This window comes from Hippocampus comes, unplaced genomic scaffold (assembly GCF_001891065.2).
Source record: "Hippocampus comes isolate QL1 unplaced genomic scaffold, H_comes_QL1_v1.1 scaffold125, whole genome shotgun sequence".
In the NCBI taxonomy this organism is placed as follows: domain Eukaryota; kingdom Metazoa; phylum Chordata; class Actinopteri; order Syngnathiformes; family Syngnathidae; genus Hippocampus; species Hippocampus comes.
This window is the reverse complement of record NW_017805453.1, coordinates 1,340,173-1,360,893: the sequence shown is the minus strand read 5'-3', so window position 1 is coordinate 1,360,893 and position 20,721 is coordinate 1,340,173. Positions and strand designations below refer to the sequence as shown.

General features: G+C 39.0%; 1 protein-coding gene across 2 annotated transcripts in view; it reads right to left on the bottom strand.

Annotated features, from left to right (window-relative positions):
• The window catches only part of esamb (endothelial cell adhesion molecule b), a 94,851-nt gene that overhangs the window by 5,219 nt on the left and 68,911 nt on the right, over positions 1-20,721 (bottom strand). For both annotated transcript variants that reach the window (XM_019874264.1, XM_019874263.1), the window contains exons 2-4: positions 6,986-7,131; positions 4,901-5,102; positions 3,138-3,293 (exon numbers count right to left, since the gene is read on the bottom strand). In XM_019874264.1, the coding sequence (XP_019729823.1) occupies positions 3,138-3,293; positions 4,901-5,102; positions 6,986-7,096 (469 nt within the window). In that variant the 5' untranslated portion in view covers positions 7,097-7,131. The remainder of the gene's footprint in view (positions 1-3,137; positions 3,294-4,900; positions 5,103-6,985; positions 7,132-20,721) is intronic.

The following is a 20,721-nucleotide window of genomic DNA, read 5'->3' as shown; positions in this document are numbered from 1 at the left end:
TAATGACACCCCAGTTGGTGTTCACAGAAAAACTAAACACACAACAAATACAATTTCACACACTATACATTTAAATACAATAACTGAGTACCCTTGCCAATGACTACATTGCTAGCATAGCCCCAACCAAGCTAGCACTAAGCTAGTTCGTCTCTCAGATACGCCATCCAAGTTTACAAACTCACTTTTGTCTGTTGCTAGAACGGCGTTAGCTGGCCAACAGCAAGGCGTTAGCAAGCCAAATCTTGCCAAAACTACATACGGGCATCCGCTTCAATTAACCATGTGTAGTATTCGACGCATGTGTCCTACCCATTTAGATAAGTCACACACACGGAGACATAAGGGCTATCCAAACAAACAATCCCCTTTGATGACAATATGCAAAAGTACAGCGATGCTACGACATGTTCTGACTTGAATGGGAAAATTCTGATTCGCCGTTCGTTAATGGCCAATTCGCTACTCAATTTGAGTTACCACCCATTTGTGCACAGCCCTACTTCCCGATAAAACAGGAGGCGCAATTTTTCTCTTGAAGCGAATTGTTTGGTCAATCGCAGAGTGTACGGTGAGGGGTCGCTGACTGTATTTTTAAATTGTTTTTGCCGATTGTCCAGTTTAGTCACTTTCAACCGCGTCACATTGTGCGGCGGTCTAAGTTTAAGTGTTGAGGTGGTTCACTCTGAGTAACGTTACTTAAATCCTTGCCTGTACTGTTAATACGTTTTTGTTTTTTTGTTTTTTTGGAGCTGTTATGTACCAAACGCAGCCCAAAAGGTTTGGTCTGGGACATGATGATGATGATAATGTTGATGATGATGATGACGTAAGGATGCTGAGTCAACTATGTTGTGTTGGGGTCAGCAGCGAGGTGCATGACATTTGGGCCAGCACGGCAACAGCATTGCACATCATGCTTGCCTTTGCGTTGACCTATGAATGATGTCATCGCCACTAAAAGACACACGGACAAAAATGGTGTCACCACATTCTGTTTTTGAACCAGTTTTGCACCAATTTTAAAAATTGAGAATATTTTACATTTAGAAGAATGGTATTTGGAGTTTATATGTTTATGTTAGCCACTTCAACACGTTATAAAAAAATACAATCATGAGAAACTGGTTTGACTCAAAGCTGATTAAAAAAAAATTGATAGGAACAGGAGACTTAATGCTAATATGAAAAATTTGAAACATAAAAAGCATCACATAATAAACTGATTATGTGCACGCAATATGGATTTTTTGAGCCTGACAATTCAGCTACTCATCTGAATAAATATTTAATGACTGATGAATCGATCGATCAATTAAAAAATACAATATATAATGAATAAAACGTTTTGGGGTTTTTTTTGGTCTCTTAAGGCTTCCAACAATAAATACTGAATATGAATTACAGACAGAAAATGTGATTTTTTTTTTTACAATAAGTTTATAGTATTTGCTTAACTTGTTGGGAGGGAAGGGTTTTGAATGTCATTATCTTTGTCTTATGTTGTGATTAGTTAATGTGTTTGTGGAAAAAAAAAAAAAAGATAATTTCATCTGATTAAACTGTCCGGCTGATTAATCGGTCCAGCCCGAATTAATTAATGTAACATCATGTGGATGACAACATTCAGTTAGAGAAATGCAATATAAGAATAATTCTCAGTCACTCTACAATTTGGGGGAAAAAATGTGTTAAGTACAATTCCACTTGTATCACGACAGTGCTCAATGCATAGTGTGTGTGCAAGTGTAAAACAAACAAACAAAAAAAAAATACAGTCAACACCACCTCTTTAATTTTAGGGTGAATATTTTTAGTGGCATATTTTTGTTATTGCAAGTTTTAGTCAATACCCAGGAGCCAAATTTGTAAATAAAAAGAAAGCCGGTGACATCAGCCAACAAACACGCCTAAAGCTTTCTAATTACCATGTCCATTTGTTTAATCCTCTCAGAGAGTGTGTGGCTTTCGTACACACTGAATGTTATATAAGCTTGACTTCAAATTTAACGTCAAACCCGCTTTTATTCAGTGACATTTTGAAGTGTACATAAACATTTCATTTCGGCCTTTTCTGGAAAAAAAAAACCTGGAATTTATGACGTGAATCTCTTTGTTGTTTGCATCCTAGCTCGATGACACAACAACAGGAGATCTGAATTCATTCTTAAATTCGCGATCATCATCAGTCTGTATGTTTATATTATTTACAAGCCACCTCTTAAGTCAGACTGATAGTCACTCTGGATAATCACCAAGTAAGGACACAGACTATAAAAGCTTGACAGTCTTCCACGGTGATCTTCTGCTCTCTGTATCTTCGCCGAACTATTGTCCGGCCAATCGCTGCGCTGCGTTTTCTAATCATGTGACTAGTTTATTTGCAGACTGAGCAGTGTGGCGGAGACGATGAATAATGGTCAGATTGGTCCATTTTAAGCGCACGTTTTAATGACCCATCCATCCATACATCTTTTATCTGAGCCAATTAACCTCACAAGGGGCGCGGGCCTGCGAGAGCCTATCTTCGGCAGTTGGCGGGGTACGCTTTGAACCGGTCGCCAGCCAATCGCAGGGCACACATTGATAAAGAGCCACACACACTCACAAGTACACCTCGAGACAATTTAGAGTGATCAATTCACCTAACTTGCATGTTTCTGGAATGTGGGAGGACACTGGAGTACCAAGGGAACACCCACACAAGCACACGGAGAACGACATAGAGGAAGACCAGGGCTAGATTCGAACCCACGACCTCTGCACTGTGAGGCGGACATTTTAATCAGTCGACCAATGTGCCGCCCATTTTAATGACCCCCATGAATTATTTTTAAGTGTTTTGAAAGGTGGCACATATATTTAAGTGGCTTTCGGGGAGGAGCCTTTTGAATGGACTTTTGGGAATTAAAACTTCTGCCTCATTTTTGATGAACACAACTTTGTCATGATGGTGGTACCTGTACAGCTACATGTATTTAAGCATTTGTGAGCCGCTAAACTAAATAGACTACTGACTGAATCCAAAAGTGAGTGAAATGCGGAAAAGTCTTTTGAAGCGGTTATAGCAGGTGTCCCAATACTTTTATCCGTCCATTGACGATTTGCTTCTTTGTTGATATTTGACAAGTACTCACTCTGCATTGGTGAGAAGAATACCTCCTGCATGGGGGCGGTCTTGGTCCACTTGTACTGAGGGACGGGCTTCCCGTGAGCGGACTTGCAGCTCAGAGTCACGTTGCCATTGACGACGGGCTCGCCCGTCATGGTGCACACTGGAGGGGATGGCGGGACTTGAAAGACAAGATGTCGGCATGTAAGCTACTGCAGCATACAACACATGCCTCAGATGTGTAATTCAAACTTTTTTTCCATATAAATCCCACTTGTGCTTTCAAGAACGGTTCTGTGTTACTTTGCAGTTCACATTGTGTCCATTTGCATTAACCAAAAATAAATACACACACACACACACACACACACACACACACGCACGCACGCACGCACGCACGCACGCACGCACGCACGCACGTGCATATCCTCAAATGCAGTATTGTGGGTATTAATTATTCTTTGTTTACTAAACTACAGAGAGAGAAGGTGTCGACTGAGGACGTAATGATAAAGGCAATATTGGTAAAACTGCCACGATATTATTGTCATGTCCCGATATCAAAAGCACCGCATTTGTTAAATCAGCCAGGTTAGTTCTCATTTTTGCAACTCCAGCGCCCTCTGGTGGTTAATTTATTCGTGCTATTTATTTTGTATTGGGCATGTTTTGGCCACTTACGCTGCCAATGTACACGAATGGCCAGGTGAAGAGAAACCTAACACTAATGAGTACCTCCATAAATTGACTTGATTCATAAGTTATTAGTATTATCAGCGAACTTCAGAGACCATGATACTTTGTGCCGCTGAGTCAATAAGAGCAACTGACAATAAAATGACTAGCCAATTGTATTTCTTTGTCACTGCTGTTATGTACGAAAACAAGATTGTGTGCATTTTTTTCACTGGGTTTTTTATTTTTAACAATTTAATATTTTATAAAGGTTTTATACAGTATCGTGAGCTTTTTTTATATCCACAACTTCCCCGCAATATCATGATAATTATGGAATCGTGAGGTCTCATTATGATGTTTGGATATGGTTATAAGTGTCTAGAGGTTTGTATTTTTAAAATTTAATTAAACTACATTAGGGCTGCAGGTACTAATTACTTTAATAATCCATTAATCTCATTGATTAATCAATACATCGGATAAAAAAAATAATTCCATCCCTTTGTTCAAAACCAGGAAATTATTTCAATTTGAAAGTGCAGAAAATGCAAAAACAAAATGATTAGAACTTCTTGGTTTGGTCTATAAGATGTCACAAAATGGGCAAAAATGTTGGTTATTGTTTTCCAAAGTAAAAGCAGGTATTTGGAAATGTGTTATTTTGATTAAACTTAAAAAAATAAAATAAAATCAGCTTTCACCGAGGACCATAGAAATCTGAGAATATTTACTGTTTGAAAGACAAACATTTTCCGCAAAAGAGAAAAAAAAATATTACCTTGCTGTCAGTTTTGGCTGTCATTTCAGCCTTCGTCAGAGCTGTCAATACTTCCTTGTGACGTGTCTTAAAAACAGCTGACTAGATTCAAAAGCCTTCATAATAAGGCTCCCCGACCCGATCAAGGCTGTGCTCCAAGCCCCAACACGGCAGATGATCGAATAATTTACATGATAAAATGTAACAACACATTTTTGTTAGTATTGGGAAAATGTCGGCATCTCTTTGAGGGAGGTCTTTATCTTCTCTTCGTGGAAGTAGTGGTGTGCTTACTTTGTGTGGCATTTCTGATCCAACATAACCTTTATGTGGTGATGCTGGGGGTGCGTTACCTTTGACATTAAGGCGCATCTGTCCAGAAATGCCAGTGCCTCCAGGTATGATGACGTCGCACACGTAGGGCCCCGAGTCTGACTCCTGCGTGTTGTTGATGAAGATGGAGAGGTTGGCGGAAGGCATGGCAGCGCTGAAGCCCGCCCGCTTGCTGAAGTCATTCTGGCCATGACCCACCTCCCCCGAGCTGAAGTTGATCACCTTAACGGACATTTGGTAATTCGCAGCGGTGGGCGGAGAAGACAAAAATTTTCATCAAGTAAGAGTACTGTTATTTTCAAAGAATATGACTTGCGTAAAAAGTAAAGAGTACACACGTAAAATAAAATAAGTTTTTTTCAGAACCCATTCTCTGGGTAGCTGTGGATTTTGAGCAGATTGGGTTACTTTTACCCAAGGTTGGGGAAAAGTATTTTATTTTGACTAAGCAGATTGGATTGAAGATTTGGTTTGTGCAGACTGAAGAGATCAAGTTGATCGTAGGGGCTGCATCAGGAGAGCTGTTAAAAACTTTGACAAACATAGCATGGGAGTGACTTGGTGTGGTGACCCTGAAAGGGAAAAGTTGCTTCTTCTTCGTCAAAATTGTTGTCAACGCAAACAGCTATAGTGCTATAACCTGGTAACCCATTTTTTGAAATCGGTATGGGTCATTCTTGGATCAAAATCTTGATCCGACATGCTGGGTCAAATTAAGTTTTTGGTTCAATAAATAAATGAATAAATAAAAATTGTTGAGTAACATCTGGTAATTTTTCAAATCAGAGCATGAAAGTCAAAAGGACACACCTAAAATAGGAACGTGCAAATTTGGATATTGCTCTACATCAATCCCTAAGAAAAAAGTAAATATTTATAAAATGACATAGGTCAACAAATTCAACCACCAGAAAATGGTCTTAAATTAACTTGTTATCCCCTTGAGAAGCAACGCTACTTCGAATTAGAGTTCCCGTTGGCTGAAAAGTTGAGATTTTTAAGCACACACAGATGACAAAGTTCCTGATTACATACATATTTTTTCATAGTCTATGAAACACCGATTAAATGTTAGTCCAGAGAAGTCACTTTTGAAAACTTTACTTATGTGTGGGGCCGTCGAGACTTTGTGTGCGGTCCTGCGAGTGCCTAGGCTCTGTTTGATTGGTAAAGTGGAGTCAAACGTCACAAGTTGTTTCGTTGGACTGGACGCAAAACAAACCGCACAAGTGATCTTAAAAGATTCACAATGGAACGAGTGGAATAAATATGACTGAGAAACGAGCATTTCTCTTCAATAAAAATGATGTTCCATGAAACAAGTCTGCAGAACATAGCCAAAAAGTCACTGAAGTAAATATAACGGAATAAACGCAGCGCATTACTGAGCACTTCTGGTAATTAGTCAAATGACAGAGGTGAATTTTGCATATCATACATTTTAATTGCATTGGTTGCGCGGCATACGTATTTGCTTGTGCAGATTAATCATATAAGCAGAAATGGACGTCCATCATAAAGATAATCCCGATGTGTGCAGATGGCAAGCGGCGACTTTTCTGATTTTCCCTGCGAGATAAGCCGCCGTGCATCAGACACTGAAACTGTTTAGATTATATTAATCATGCCAAGACTCACTCACGCACGCAAACACACACACATACACACACACACACATACACACACACTGTATTTGCTAACATTTACAGAGCAGATGTATATGTCATTAGGTTCACTTGCACTCCGAATGAGTTGGACGTGACATGTTGCAATAATCTTCATCTCAGAAGAGCAACTTTATGACCTGACATACCCTAAAATGGCCTTTCGGGACATTATGTGTGAGGCGTCCTCCCGCTTGGCTTTAGAGACAAGCATTGAATGTAAAAAAAAAAGAAAAAAAAGTGCTTGCTGATATAGATTCTGAAACAAATTACATTTGAAATGCCTTAACAGTGGTGCCATATATACTGTAGTTATATTGCACTCAAGATGATCATTAATCCAAGTGGAGTTCAGTGCATGGTCAATTTCAGAAGTACTATCTTTGACAAATGACAGACACATTTTTGTGTGTGTGTGTTTTTTTTCAGCTTTCGTCTCACCTGCTTGGACTCGTTCCCGATGAAGTGCCAAATGACCGTGTTTTTGGAAATGTCCGAGCTGGGGCTGTACCAGGCTTGCAGCACCACCATCTGGCCCTTGACCACCTCCATCTCCTCTCGTGGGATTTCCACTTTTTTGCTGTCACCTGCAACCATGACACAAATGTGGATTGTCTGTATTAACACAAATAGGGCTTGGCCTGCTTGGATGCTTAACTGAGCACAAAATTAGGTACACGGCTTCAACTGTTGTCGGATACAAAATATTAACTTAATAATAATGCTGACCTTTGATTAAGGCAGGGGTGTCAAATTCATTTTTGTCACGGGCCAAATTGTAGTTACGGTTTCCCTTGAAGGGCTGTTGTGACTGAATTTTGTGAAACCATATAAATGTTTAAGGACCTCCACATATTACATACACAGCGAACAACAAACTGATGGATAACTAATTTTAAAATCAGAAGTCAAGAATAATGGCTTGTTCCAAGATTGCAATTTTGGATTACGTATGACGGTTTGAAGTTTTGGTTCAGACTTCAGCAAGCATCATGGAAGTTGACATGCTTGAATTGCTTTCGCGGGCCATACAAAAAGATGTGGTGGGCCAGACCTGGCTCCCAGGCTTTGACTTTGACACCAGTGGATTAAGGCATTCATTTTAGGATATTTCCTCTGGTTCATTAGGATTTAATTGAATTTCGTTGCTCTGTCCTCATGCATGTGCAATGATGTTGAATTTGATTCCATTTCATTCCATTTAAATAAAGCATCATATTCAGCCCAAGTGATAAAAAAAAAAAAAAATCATACAGGTTTTGTTTGTACAAATTATATTTTATATCCTTGTAAAACACTGGAATATTATCTGCACAGCTGTACTTCAATAAGCCATCCTTCCATTATCGTGGGTGCTCTCCGGGTACTCCGGTTTCCTCCCACATTCCAAAAACACGCATGGCAGGTTGATGGAACAGTCTAAATTGTTACTAGGTGTGATTGTGGTCACGAATCCACTGGTGAAAAGACACTTTGATTCTAAACTCAAATCAACTGTATTTATAGAGCACTTTAGAACAGCCATCGCTGTATACAAAGCGCTGTACATGGAGCAACTATCATATACAGTATATACAACAATAAAGCAATAATCAGTAACAAAGATTCTCTCCTCTTTCATCTATAACTGTTTCAAACAACAAAGTGTATGCAGAAAATGTGATTAAGATTGCACCACTGACTGTGTCTTATGTGTTGTATTGTATTCTTTTGTCATTTTATGTTCAATTCTAAACTCAAATCAGCTGTATTTATAGAGCACTTTAGAACAGCCATCGCTGTATACAAAGTGCACGGAGCAACTATCATATATACAACAATAAAGCAATAATCAGTAACAAAGATTCTCTCCTCTTTCATCTATAACTGTTTCAAACAACAAAATGTATGCAGAAAAAGTGGTTAAGATTGCACCATTGACTGTGTCTTATGTGTTTGTATTGTATTCTTTTGTCATTTTATGTTAACTGTTCTGTTGATGGCGGTGCGGGCACCCACAGCAGCTCCTCTCTCTCCTGTGGTTGAGAGGAAAGAAATTTCATCTGTGCTGTATGTTGCACATAGAGCACGTTGGACAATAAAGTTGACTTGAACTTGAACGGTTGTTTGTCGATGTGTGCACTGCGACTGGTTGGTCACCAGTTCAGAGTGTACCCCGCCTACTGCCCGAAGTCAGCTGGGTTAAGTTCCAACACGCCCGCGACCCTCCTGAAGCTACGCGGATCAGAAAATTGATAGCTCGATAGATGTTTTATGTGTTTACCCATTACAACATACAATCCGAAGATGCCACCAATGAATTTTTCAGATTTGTCTCTGTTGTGAAATTAAATAGTAAAGGACAGAATATTGTAAAATGGTCAAATGTTATGCCTAATTCACATTTTTTTCTAATTTTTTATTTTTTTTAATGAATCGGCCAATAAATGGATGGTTGAAATTTTGTCTGTCATCAAAAAGGCCATAACGCATGACTGATAATATTTTAATTCGAATACAAATGAAATTTGCAGTTCAAAAGACATCAACTAAACCTTTACTGTCCCGCCACTTCATTTTCTATTAAAATCTGGACAGACAAACAGACAGAGACTCACAGGGTGCCCAGTCACCAGAACCAGACAGCTGGAGCTGGATCAGCTGATCCCAGCAATCGGAGTCGGAGTGCGTCTCCAGTTTGGATGTTATGGGTGAGGAAAGGCAACCGAGAGGGAAAAAAAAAACCCCAAAAAAAAAAAAAAAAAACCCAACGAAATAAAATCCTCGGGAATGCTTTGACGAGGTTAGCACTCAAGAGAAAATGGTCAATCAAGAGCGGGACAGCCCTGTGATCCACAGTCGGACGGACAGCTGGAACATCCACATCTGTTCAACCGGGAACGTCTTTCTCATTCTGGCGTGCATGTGCAGAGCAGAGGAATTAGGAGATTGGAGCTGGCTGGGTTGGGCTGAGTGGGAATGCGAATATTTGGACAAGTTGTTTTTTTGACCTGAAAAAGTTTACTTGCAGTGACTCTGTTTTTTTTGTTTTTTTCTTGCGACTCCCTAGGGCAAAATGACCTCCGTCTCAGTGGCGCTCCGATTCCTTAATTTCTCAATCTGCCAAATCCTGTTGACTAATCCCCGAACAATCCCGAGCTCAATCCTCTCACCTCACGTGAGGGAAAACAGCTCAATCGGACATGGATAGAATGTAACATGCACGCGTGCGCACACAAATGATCATACTCACCAAAAATTAACGGGAGCTAATTACTTTGCTTGACATGAAATCATGACATTTCATACCATAGTGCGCATCCTATTTCATTGTCATAACAACAGAGGATGGGGTGAGGAGGGGTAACGAAGTTTTACCTAAAGATCATCCCATAAAAGTAATATAAAATTAAAATAGTTGTTAAAAATCAAAGGTTTAAAGTGTATTCATTTGGGCAATTTGCAACATTGCGAATTTTGCTATAAAAGTAAAATGAATATGATAATAAAGGTCATATTATATGACCAATGAATTAAGAAATTGCAGATCATTTGGGACATTATCCATGACAGCACCAATACAATAAATGGCTACTATATACTGTAGCTAGCTAGCTAGATACATATCTTTCACTGCCATCATCCCTCCAGGCCATTTCCATACTTGCATTCCTAATGTGGCGGAACTTCGGTATTCAGAGGATTTTTTTTAACCTTCTGTTACATGTGTTTATTTCTTTAACCTGCCCCCTCAGTTTCCACAAATCCAGTTAGCGCTCCAATTTCATCTCCAGCACAAGCTAGCGCTCACCAATAAACCACCTTAGATCTACTGTAACATTATGTAACAACAACAAAATACGGGAGCTAATTACTTTGCTTGACATGAAATCATGACATTTCATACCATAGTGCGCATCCTATTTCATTGTCATAACAACAGAGGATGGGGTGAGGAGGGGTAACGAAGTTTTACCTAAAGATCATCCCATAAAAGTAATATAAAATTAAAATAGTTGTTAAAAATCAAAGGTTTAAAGTGTATTCATTTGGGCAATTTGCAACATTGCGAATTTTGCTATAAAAGTAAAATGAATATGATAATAAAGGTCATATTATATGACCAATGAATTAAGAAATTGCAGATCATTTGGGACATTATCCATGACAGCACCAATACAATAAATGGCTACTATATACTGTAGCTAGCTAGCTAGATACATATCTTTCACTGCCATCATCCCTCCAGGCCATTTCCATACTTGCATTCCTAATGTGGCGGAACTTCGGTATTCAGAGGATTTTTTTTAACCTTCTGTTACATGTGTTTATTTCTTTAACCTGCCCCCTCAGTTTCCACAAATCCAGTTAGCGCTCCAATTTCATCTCCAGCACAAGCTAGCGCTCACCAATAAACCACCTTAGATCTACTGTAACATTATGTAACAACAACAAAATTAATGTTTAAAAAAAAAAAAGGTCTCTGAAAGGTTTTTGGAACGAGGGTGTCTGGAATCTGTGTGGCCTGGTGTGATGCAATATTTCATCTTGATTAATCAACAATGTGCAGCCAGGGCACCAATCAGAGCGGATGATCAGGTGGGCAGAAGACTGACGGTGAGATGATGATGATGATGATAAAGGGGGGAGGGATAATACTCTGTTGTCTGCTTCATTGAGCAGGTTTAGTGTGTCATTCAATTGTTTATGAAAAGGAGGAAAATCTTCACTTAATCCATGGCCGTCTCCATCTGGGATGAGAAGAATTAAAGCTCAAGAGGAATCTGCCAATAAACGCCACTCACACATGATTCGACGAAGCCTCCATCAAAAAAATGTCCTGAATTCCACTTTGCCCAAAGGGGGAAGTTATGCTTAATGTCTAATAAGTGGATTCCTATTTTTTAAATCAAACATTGTTTAGGGCGGAGGGTTAACAAACTTAAAAGTAAAGAGCTGAAACGTCCTCTTTCTTCACAAAAACAAAATGAGGCTGCACACCAGTTGCAAGCAATTGCGTCAGATCAAAAAAGTGACAAAATCAAGACTCAAAATGCCTTAATCGGTCCAGTCCATTGTTTTTTTTTTTTTTGTCACTCAATGAAGCATATAAAGTGTGTCAACTTTGTCTTGCTACACAGATTTGTAGTTTTCATTTCAGAAGAAATGTTGTTCCAAATGTTCACATTTTCTTCACTTTTAACAGATTGAAATAAGCATTTATTTTCAACAAATCCCTTCTTAACATAAACAACACGATTGTATTTATATTTGCTAGTAACTATTTTAACGACTTGATTTCAAATCAATTTGTTGTTGAAAATGCACAGTGAACACCCACACAGGGTACAACTAAGACCCCCCCTTGCATAAGACGCCTTCCCATAGATAAATCTCTTCCTGGTCACTATATGGAGACAATTTTAATCTACCGGTAAACTGGGAAGTTATGCTTAATGTCTAATAAGTGGATTCCTATTTTTTAAATCAAACATTGTTTAGGGCGGAGGGTTAACAAACTTAAGAGTAAGTAAAGAGCTGAAACGTCCTCTTTCTTCACAAAAACAAAATAAGGCTGCACACCAGTTGCAAGCAATTGCGTCAGATCAAAAAAGTGACAAAATCAAGACTTGAAATGCCTTAATCGGTCCAGTGCATTGTTTTGTTTTGTTTTTTGTCGCCCAGTAAAGCAAATAGTGTGTCAACTTTGTGTCTTGCTACAAGATTTGTAGTTTTCATTTCAGAAGAAATGTTCCAAATGTTCACATTTTCTTCACTTTTAACAGATTGAAATAAGCTTTTATTTTTATATTTTCAACAAATCCCTTCTTAACATAAACAACACGATTGTATTTATATTTGCTAGTAACTATTTTAACGACTTGATTTCAAATCAATTTGTTGTTGAAAATGCACAGTGAACACCCACACAGGGTACAACTAAGACCCCCCCTTGCATAAGACGCCTTCCCATAGATAAATCTCTTCCTGGTCACTATATGGAGACAATTTTAATCTACCGGTAAACTGTTTAAAATCTTACAATGCCATTATGTTCTAATCTACATAATGGCATTGTTGAACTTTTTTTGGCATTGAGACAATGTGTCACTCAAACAACACAACTATGTTAACTTTATTAACACCATAGCATTTTTTTTATATTGTTAAGGTTGTTCTTGATTTGTTAGCTCAGCAGCTATCAAAGCTAGCATGTACTCGAGTGCCAAAAACCAAAGCATTTTCATTGAAAGTTACTGCGAATACTAAAATTAAATTACTTTTCAAATAAGATGTAACTACTGTGTGTGTCAACTTTGTGTCTTGCTACAAGATTTGTAGTTTTCATTTCAGAAGAAATGTTCCAAATGTTCACATTTTCTTCACTTTTAACAGATTGAAATAAGCTTTTATTTTTAACAAATCCCTTCTTAACATAAACAACACGATAGCATTTATATTTGCAAGTAACTATTTTATTGACTTGATTTCAAATTCAGTTTGTTGTTGAAAATGCACAGTGAGCACCCACACAGGGTACAACTCAGAGCCCCCCCCTTGCATAAGACGCCTTCCCATAGATAAATCTCTTCCTGGCCACTATATGGAGACAATTTCAACAAATCCCTTCTTAACATAAACAACACGATTGTATTTATATTTGCTAGTAACTATTTTAACGACTTGATTTCAAATCAATTTGTTGTTGAAAATGCACAGTGAACACCCACACAGGGTACAACTAAGACCCCCCCTTGCATAAGACGCCTTCCCATAGATAAATCTCTTCCTGGTCACTATATGGAGACAATTTTAATCTACCGGTAAACTGTTTAAAATCTTACAATGCCATTATGTTCTAATCTACATAATGGCATTGTTGAACTTTTTTTGGCATTGAGACAATGTGTCACTCAAACAACACAACTATGTTAACTTTATTAACACCATAGCATTTTTTTTATATTGTTAAGGTTGTTCTTGATTTGTTAGCTCAGCAGCTATCAAAGCTAGCATGTACTCGAGTGCCAAAAACCAAAGCATTTTCATTGAAAGTTACTGCGAATACTAAAATTAAATTACTTTTCAAATAAGATGTAACTACTGTATTTAAGAATGTATTCAGCAATATGTTCAAAAAATATAGCTGTCTCTCTGCAACAGGGTTGTGCAAAACACAACAGCATATATGACAACAACTAAAATTGCTAATGGAACGCATACCATTGATTTTTGATCATAATGAATCAAAATACATGATAATTATGATATTTCAAATTCAGTTTGTTGTTGAAAATGCACAGTGAGCACCCACACAGGGTACAACTCAGAGCCCCCCCCTTGCATAAGACGCCTTCCCATAGATAAATCTCTTCCTGGCCACTATATGGAGACAATTTTAATCTACCAGTAAACTGTTTAAAATCTAACAATGCCATTATGTTCTAATCTACATAATGGCATTGTTGAACTTTTTTGGGCATTGAGACAATGTGTCACTCAAACAACACAACTATGTTAACTTTATTAACACCATAACATTTTTTTCTTATATTGTTAAGGTTGTTCTTGATTTGTTAGCTCAGCAGCTATCAAAGCTAGCATGTACTCGAGTGCCAAAACCAAAGCATTATTATTGAAAGTTACTGTGAATACTAAAATTAAATTAGTTTTCAAATAAGATGTAACTACTGAATTTAAGAATGTATTCAGCAATATGTTCAAAAAATATGCCTGTCTCTCTGCAACAGGGTTGTGCAAAACACAACAGCATATATGACAACAAACTAAATTACAAATGGAACGCATACCATTGATTTTTGATCTTAACGAATCAAAATACATGATAATTATTAGGCTAAGTGTTTTTATTGAAAACAAAATACAATATATTTTTTAAGTTGGTTAGTTCGCATTACCATGAGTAAATATGTAACTTTTTGTGTTAAGTCCTCACTGCCCTGAGCTCTAATTAGAGTCTGATGTAAAACCAAGATTTGCCCAAAGGGGGCAGCACATTCCTATAATACTATTACGAGGGCTAATGAGGAGATAAGCTCCCATCGTCATTAAAACGGCATGATAGTACCGGATAGGATCAAATAAATGGCTGTTAAGTGAAACAACAAGAGTGCCCCAAATAAAATCGTATGTCATTGTGTCATATCTCTCTCTCTCTCTCTCTCTCTCTCTCTCTCACACACACACACACACACACACACACACACACACACACACACACACACACACACACTAGTGTGTGTGTGTGTGAGCGTGTGAGATCAAGCGGAGGATAAAAAGTGCGTGGCTCAGTCAAAAGCCCTGAGGGAGCCATGTTAAAGTCCTGTGTGAAGATAAAGTGATCCTCTTTAAGCAGGCCTGCTCTATCTCATACAGTAATCTCTGCTGGTTCCAAGCCTCCTCCTCTAGGTGGTCAGCCCCTCTCCACAGAGTCAAAACCCCGGCTGAGAAAGTATCTCCATACATTCTTCTTTAGCATCCAGACCTCTGACCTTATTTTACATGCACAGCCAACACGGTAGCTACTGTACGTCCCTTCACACTGAATTCAATGCAGCATTTGAAAGCGGAACCAAATTTCACTGTCTGTCCTGGCTGCTCAGAGCAATATGGGGAGATCCATCCGTCCATCCATTTTTTTTTTCTAGAAATGATAACATTAGTATCATGTGTAGACATAATTCTACCCTAAGTGACTTTAGGCAAGAGTTGGTGTCCACTGTGAAATGTTGCAAGTCAACTACAGAATATGGCAACAATAATACCAAAACCAAAGTGTACAATGTACGAAAAAACAAACAAACAAAAGACATTAGAATCAAAGAAAAATTTTATTCAGCCCAACAGCACGGTGTGTTTTTGCAACTTCCTCTACCGTTGGCCCTTTTCAACCGCACTCGTGCTAGTGCTGGTTCTGGGCCAGTGCCCAAGTTAGCACCAGTTCGTTATTTTTCCACCACTGAAATTGGCTCCAGCTCTAGCTCTGGTGCTTGAAACTGGTGCTTAAGATGGCCCCAATTATTTGTTGGGCCAGATTCTGGCACCAACTATGTCAGGGGGCGGGAGGCGGGGTTATCATGACAATCGCAGATGTAGAGGAATGACTCCTCTGGGCACACAAAGGTTTTGCACAAACTGTTGAGCCCTGACCTCCGGGACAACAATTAAGAAACCGTTTGCTGATTGCATGTCCCTGATTGTTATATACTACATATAAGGATAATCGATGCTATGCTAAGTTGCCTAGCAGATGCTAACAGTGCATTATTATTCTTCTTATTATTCTTATTACGATTATCATTACTATTAATAGTGCAGGCACCACACTGCCCTAAAGTGGCCAAGGTGAGTACAACAGTAACAGCCATTCATTTATTTATTATTTTAATATATAATAATGATAAGCAGTTCCGAAGATGGATGGATTGATAATTTTACTAGTTTTGTTCTTTCAAAGTATATTATATAAGTTGAATTTTGGTATTTGAATAAATACTAAGTTTTCAACTCAGTGAATAATTCTTTTCTCTAATCACTCAGCCCTACCACAAAGTGAGATTTGTAATTTATGTGACAAAACTCACTTGCAGGTCACACACATCAAAGCAATGGGTAGCTACACAATTGAAGGCTTTTAATATTTTAGTATTAACAGAGCTTAACTCCTTTGTGCACTTGTATGGCAGTTACGAATGCTAAAAAAAGAACTCCAATGTGATCTGAAGGTGTAACATCAACATTCTGGCCCTTTTTTTTTTCCAGAGGCCGCGTTTTGCCTCATTAAGGCAGCCTTTGTGCATGAAAGTATGTCACAGAAGTTCGAATTAAGTCTTCGGACGACCCCGTAAAGGAAGCGTCACGCAGAAACAAACAATGGGATAATACATTATTCAAGCATTCAATTCCTTTCGCCTTGTTATAATCTTTCACCAGAGCGCCCCAGAAATCGAGATGACCTTAAAATTTCACTTTCACCAAACTGAAAACTCGCTCCAGATTTGCCGAGGAGAACAAAAAGTCCCCGACAGAGCGAATCGGTTATTCTGGAAGATTTTGACAGAAAGGAAGGATGGAGGGAGGAATATAGGACAACAAAATAGCCCGTTCGGTGTCAAAACGGCATGTTGGACTGACCCTCCAGGCTTCAAAACAGATGGCATCTCAATAATAAATATTTGGGGAAGGCGCCTTTAAATTGGATTACATTAGTATAATCTCTGCAGCTATTTTCAACTATCGGGCACACTGGCTTTAATCCCTCTTAACTTTTGATTGTGTTTTAAATTGATTCTGCTCGCCCACCCACACACACACACACACACACACACACACACACACACACACACACACACACACACAATACGTGAAGGATGCTCACACGTGCTCAAGTATATAAACAAACTTGCACGTACACACTCAACATCATAAATAGCATTATCTTCACTGTAACAGCTTGGGGTCAGAGCAGACGCTCCATAAATAGAAAAAGGCACAACTAATGTAATCAACAACTGTACATGAGTGAGAACATTTGTGTCGATTTCCATCCATCAAATTGAACCTAGAGCAAATACATGTTTGAACCCAACCAAGCTAAATACAACTGAATGTACTTAACAAATCTTACTGTCTTGTATTGAAAAAGAAAAAGGAAAGCCTTGAAAACATTACATACAGTTTAAACATTTAATTCAGTGTCATTGCTTTATCAATCAAATCAATGACACTTGAGCTCGAAATCCAAATACCTGCACTGTCAAAATGAAATAATGTCCTGGTTTTGAAAAAAAAAAAGGGATTAAAATTAAAATTAGTTTTCTTGTATTCTTTTCATTGATTACTTTAAGAGTCCTTAGTTACAGCCCTACGTTCTACAGTATAAATGGTGTTACAACATAAAGTAGAATATTACAAAGTGGAATGAAACTGAAATTCAAGTGCACACGCTTTCTAGCATGTGTGTATGTTTGTGTGCGTGTGATGTGTGCCTTTGGGGGCGTGGCCTAGCGAGTGATGTCAGAAGCAGGAGTTAGGTTTGTCTCAGTGTGAGTGTCTGCTTGTATTCTCAAGTATTCTCATTTTCTATTTGTTGTTTGTGTGTATTCGTCCGGTTCAATCTCAAAGTGCATTAGTGACATGGCGTAAGAGTACCTTGAAGGGGAGGTCAAGTCAAAGACTTATTTTTTACAATAATATCTTCTATGCAGACAGCCTAGTCTAAAAATTATATACTGATTAATAATTGTTCATTAAATGAGCCCCGAGCAACTGTGATGTCATCTTCAGTTGGCAGCAAGTGACAAAATGGCCGCCCCCTGATATGAATTAAAAATGGGTGTGTTTTGGTGCTTAATTCATATTCCACAAACGTAACATTAATCAGAATAGCGTGTTCAAATAAGTGGGGCCACATAGAACATAATATTGTCAGGAAACATTTTTTATTTCCCCTTTAATTGACTCGAGCTGCGGGGTAACTAAAGCTGGCTCATCGTAACAAGTTAAAAATATATATATGAAGCGACAGCTTGTCAGCAGAAAAGCATTTTAACGCCTCTAATACATTTTCAACATGTGGTACTCTGCCGCTGTTGAGTTGTTAGCAAATGAATTCAAATGGGCTTTCAGTTTCCTATTTCATGCCCAGGTGTGAACACCAGCGTCCGTCCACCTTGATGGGGAAAAAGGAGGCGCCCATTTGAAGGAAGAGTTTAATCTAAATGAATCAGCTTAATTGGGGCAGAGCACCCAGCATGGGAAATACGTAGATTTCTTGTCATAACGCATTAATTCTGTATAACACAAATGCAACTATTTACACCAACTATTTATAGCGCAGGAACATGAAGTCATTTGAGACATTACTGCCTCCATCTTCATCAAGAGCGCCTCATTATTATCCCATTATTTACTCCACCATAGAGTACACGGGCCCGTCCTCTTGCTTTGTCCTTCACCTTTCCTGCAATCTTTATTTACAAGCGTGATGGTGCAGAAGTGGCAGTGGCGGCATGTGCGAGGGTGTGTGTGATGCCGGATGCCTGGCGTGTCTCTTAGCGCCTTTTGACAAGCAAACACATTTAACGCAATGCCCGCAGAGCTGATGCAAACATGAAACACAAGACAGACAAATGGGGAATGGGCGCGGGGGAAGGTGGGGAGGGTTTCTTCTGGGGGTGGGCGGGGAGCAGCGAGTGTGTTGGGTTTGAGGAAGAGCATGGGGAAAGTGGGCTGATGCTTTGATCACATGCAAATAGCACACGCTGGGGATGTAGGTGTTTATGTGGGGGGAAAACAAAGAACTGCTATTGTAGCCCAACTTTGCTGGAGTGTGCAAGTTTGAGAATCGAATGCGTGCTTGTCAGTGGTGGGTAATCTACTTTTAAATGTCATCTATTATGTAGTGCAGTCATTAGTCATGACAATATGACTGTCTCCGAAACATTTTACTTCACCTTGTGCCACTGAAACAAATGTGGAATTCTGTAATATGACATTGTACTTTCTTAGGTGTGAATGTAAATGATTGTTTGTTTATTTGTACCCTGCGATTGGCTGATGACTCGTCCAGGGTGTAGTCCACCTCTCGGCCAAAGTCATCTGGGGCAGGATCCAGCGATTATGGACAAAAAAAACTAATAATCGCAATTCTTTTGACTGCTAGTGGAATTGTGATTAATAAAATGGTTATTTCAACATTTTTTTATTTTTCAACAACCACAAACTCAACTACTCAAAACTACGATCTTAGCCTCATGCCCATTCATCCGGGCACATTGAACAGTTTATTCTTGAGCTCTGCATTGTTTTTGTCAGATACAAAATGACTTGCAAATATCACGTGAAACAGCCTTTGCTCCAGCTCATACACGGTGACTAAACTCACTTCACCAAATGTAGCAATTAGGCAGATTCGTCTTCTTCTTCTTCTTCAAAAAAGAGACTTTATGCTGACTAAGTTAAGTTTACTGCCAAGCTCAACATGAAACAAACAATTTCACCTGTTGTATGTACAACAACTACATAGCTAACTTAATGCTAATGTTAAATAGCATGTACGGTGCTGTGCTCCAATTCTTTAAGCAACGAACAGAACACAAAAAGTCCCGCAAACATGGAGGCGGACATATCACAGTACTCAGTCAAATATTCTTTATCCTCTGCATAGACAAACTTAGTGACAAACTTGTTAGTGCCATGCTGTTGAGCTGAAAGGAGTTCAGACATGTCAATGAACAACAGTACATCCGTCAGTTTTATACTGGACCCAGGTGGTCAAAGCGGGCACACCAGAAAGAGAAGCACAACTGCAGACATCACTGTAATAACAATACTAAACTTCTTTGAGGGGGAGTTGCGGGAGCAATTATTCACGGTTTTATTTGTGGCAGGGCTGGGTTACTATCCCGCGCCAATAGTAGATTGCTACTGTACTCTCAACACCGATGCTAGTAAATTTGGAAGTAGCGATGGTCAGCCGGGCTCGAACCGGCGGCTGCCAGCGGCCTCTTTATCCCAGCTGTCCATCATTCCCACATTGACCTACCTCGCCAGCTTTCGGGCAAGCAATGAAAGACGCAGAGACTTAAATAGGCCTGCAATGTTACCCGACAACAGAGTCCACAACCAGCCGCCTAGCGTCTTGGAAGAAGATATTTATAAAGCATTAGCGCGCCGCTCGGCTGCTTTAACAAGGCCACACCCAATGAACCGGCCACATCGCATTCATTTGGCTGCATGCAGTGGGACGCCGAGGCTTTATTGCGCTGCTACTGGTAATTAACAAGTAGAATGATCTGATTTCAGCTTTCCACTGGGACTTCATCAGAGAGAACTCATAGGATGATCTGTGATATAATCTGCCCATGCCGAACCAAGTAATCCAATACCTCCAAAGTTGATTGTGGAGGAGGGGCTTGGGTGGAATACATGGAAATTACAGCGTCAAAGTCCACATACAGTACGTCAATATTGCAATGTATTGCATCTTGTCACCACAGATGATCTGAACGACCAATGGAATTGAAGACTGACAATACAGTGAAGTAGCCAGATGACTGGGATTGAATTTAGCCCTTTTTCCTTTTATGCCATTACATCATATTACCAGTAACTCTGATTATACAACCCTGATGCTTACAGTGCTTCCGAAACATATCAACATACATATATATATA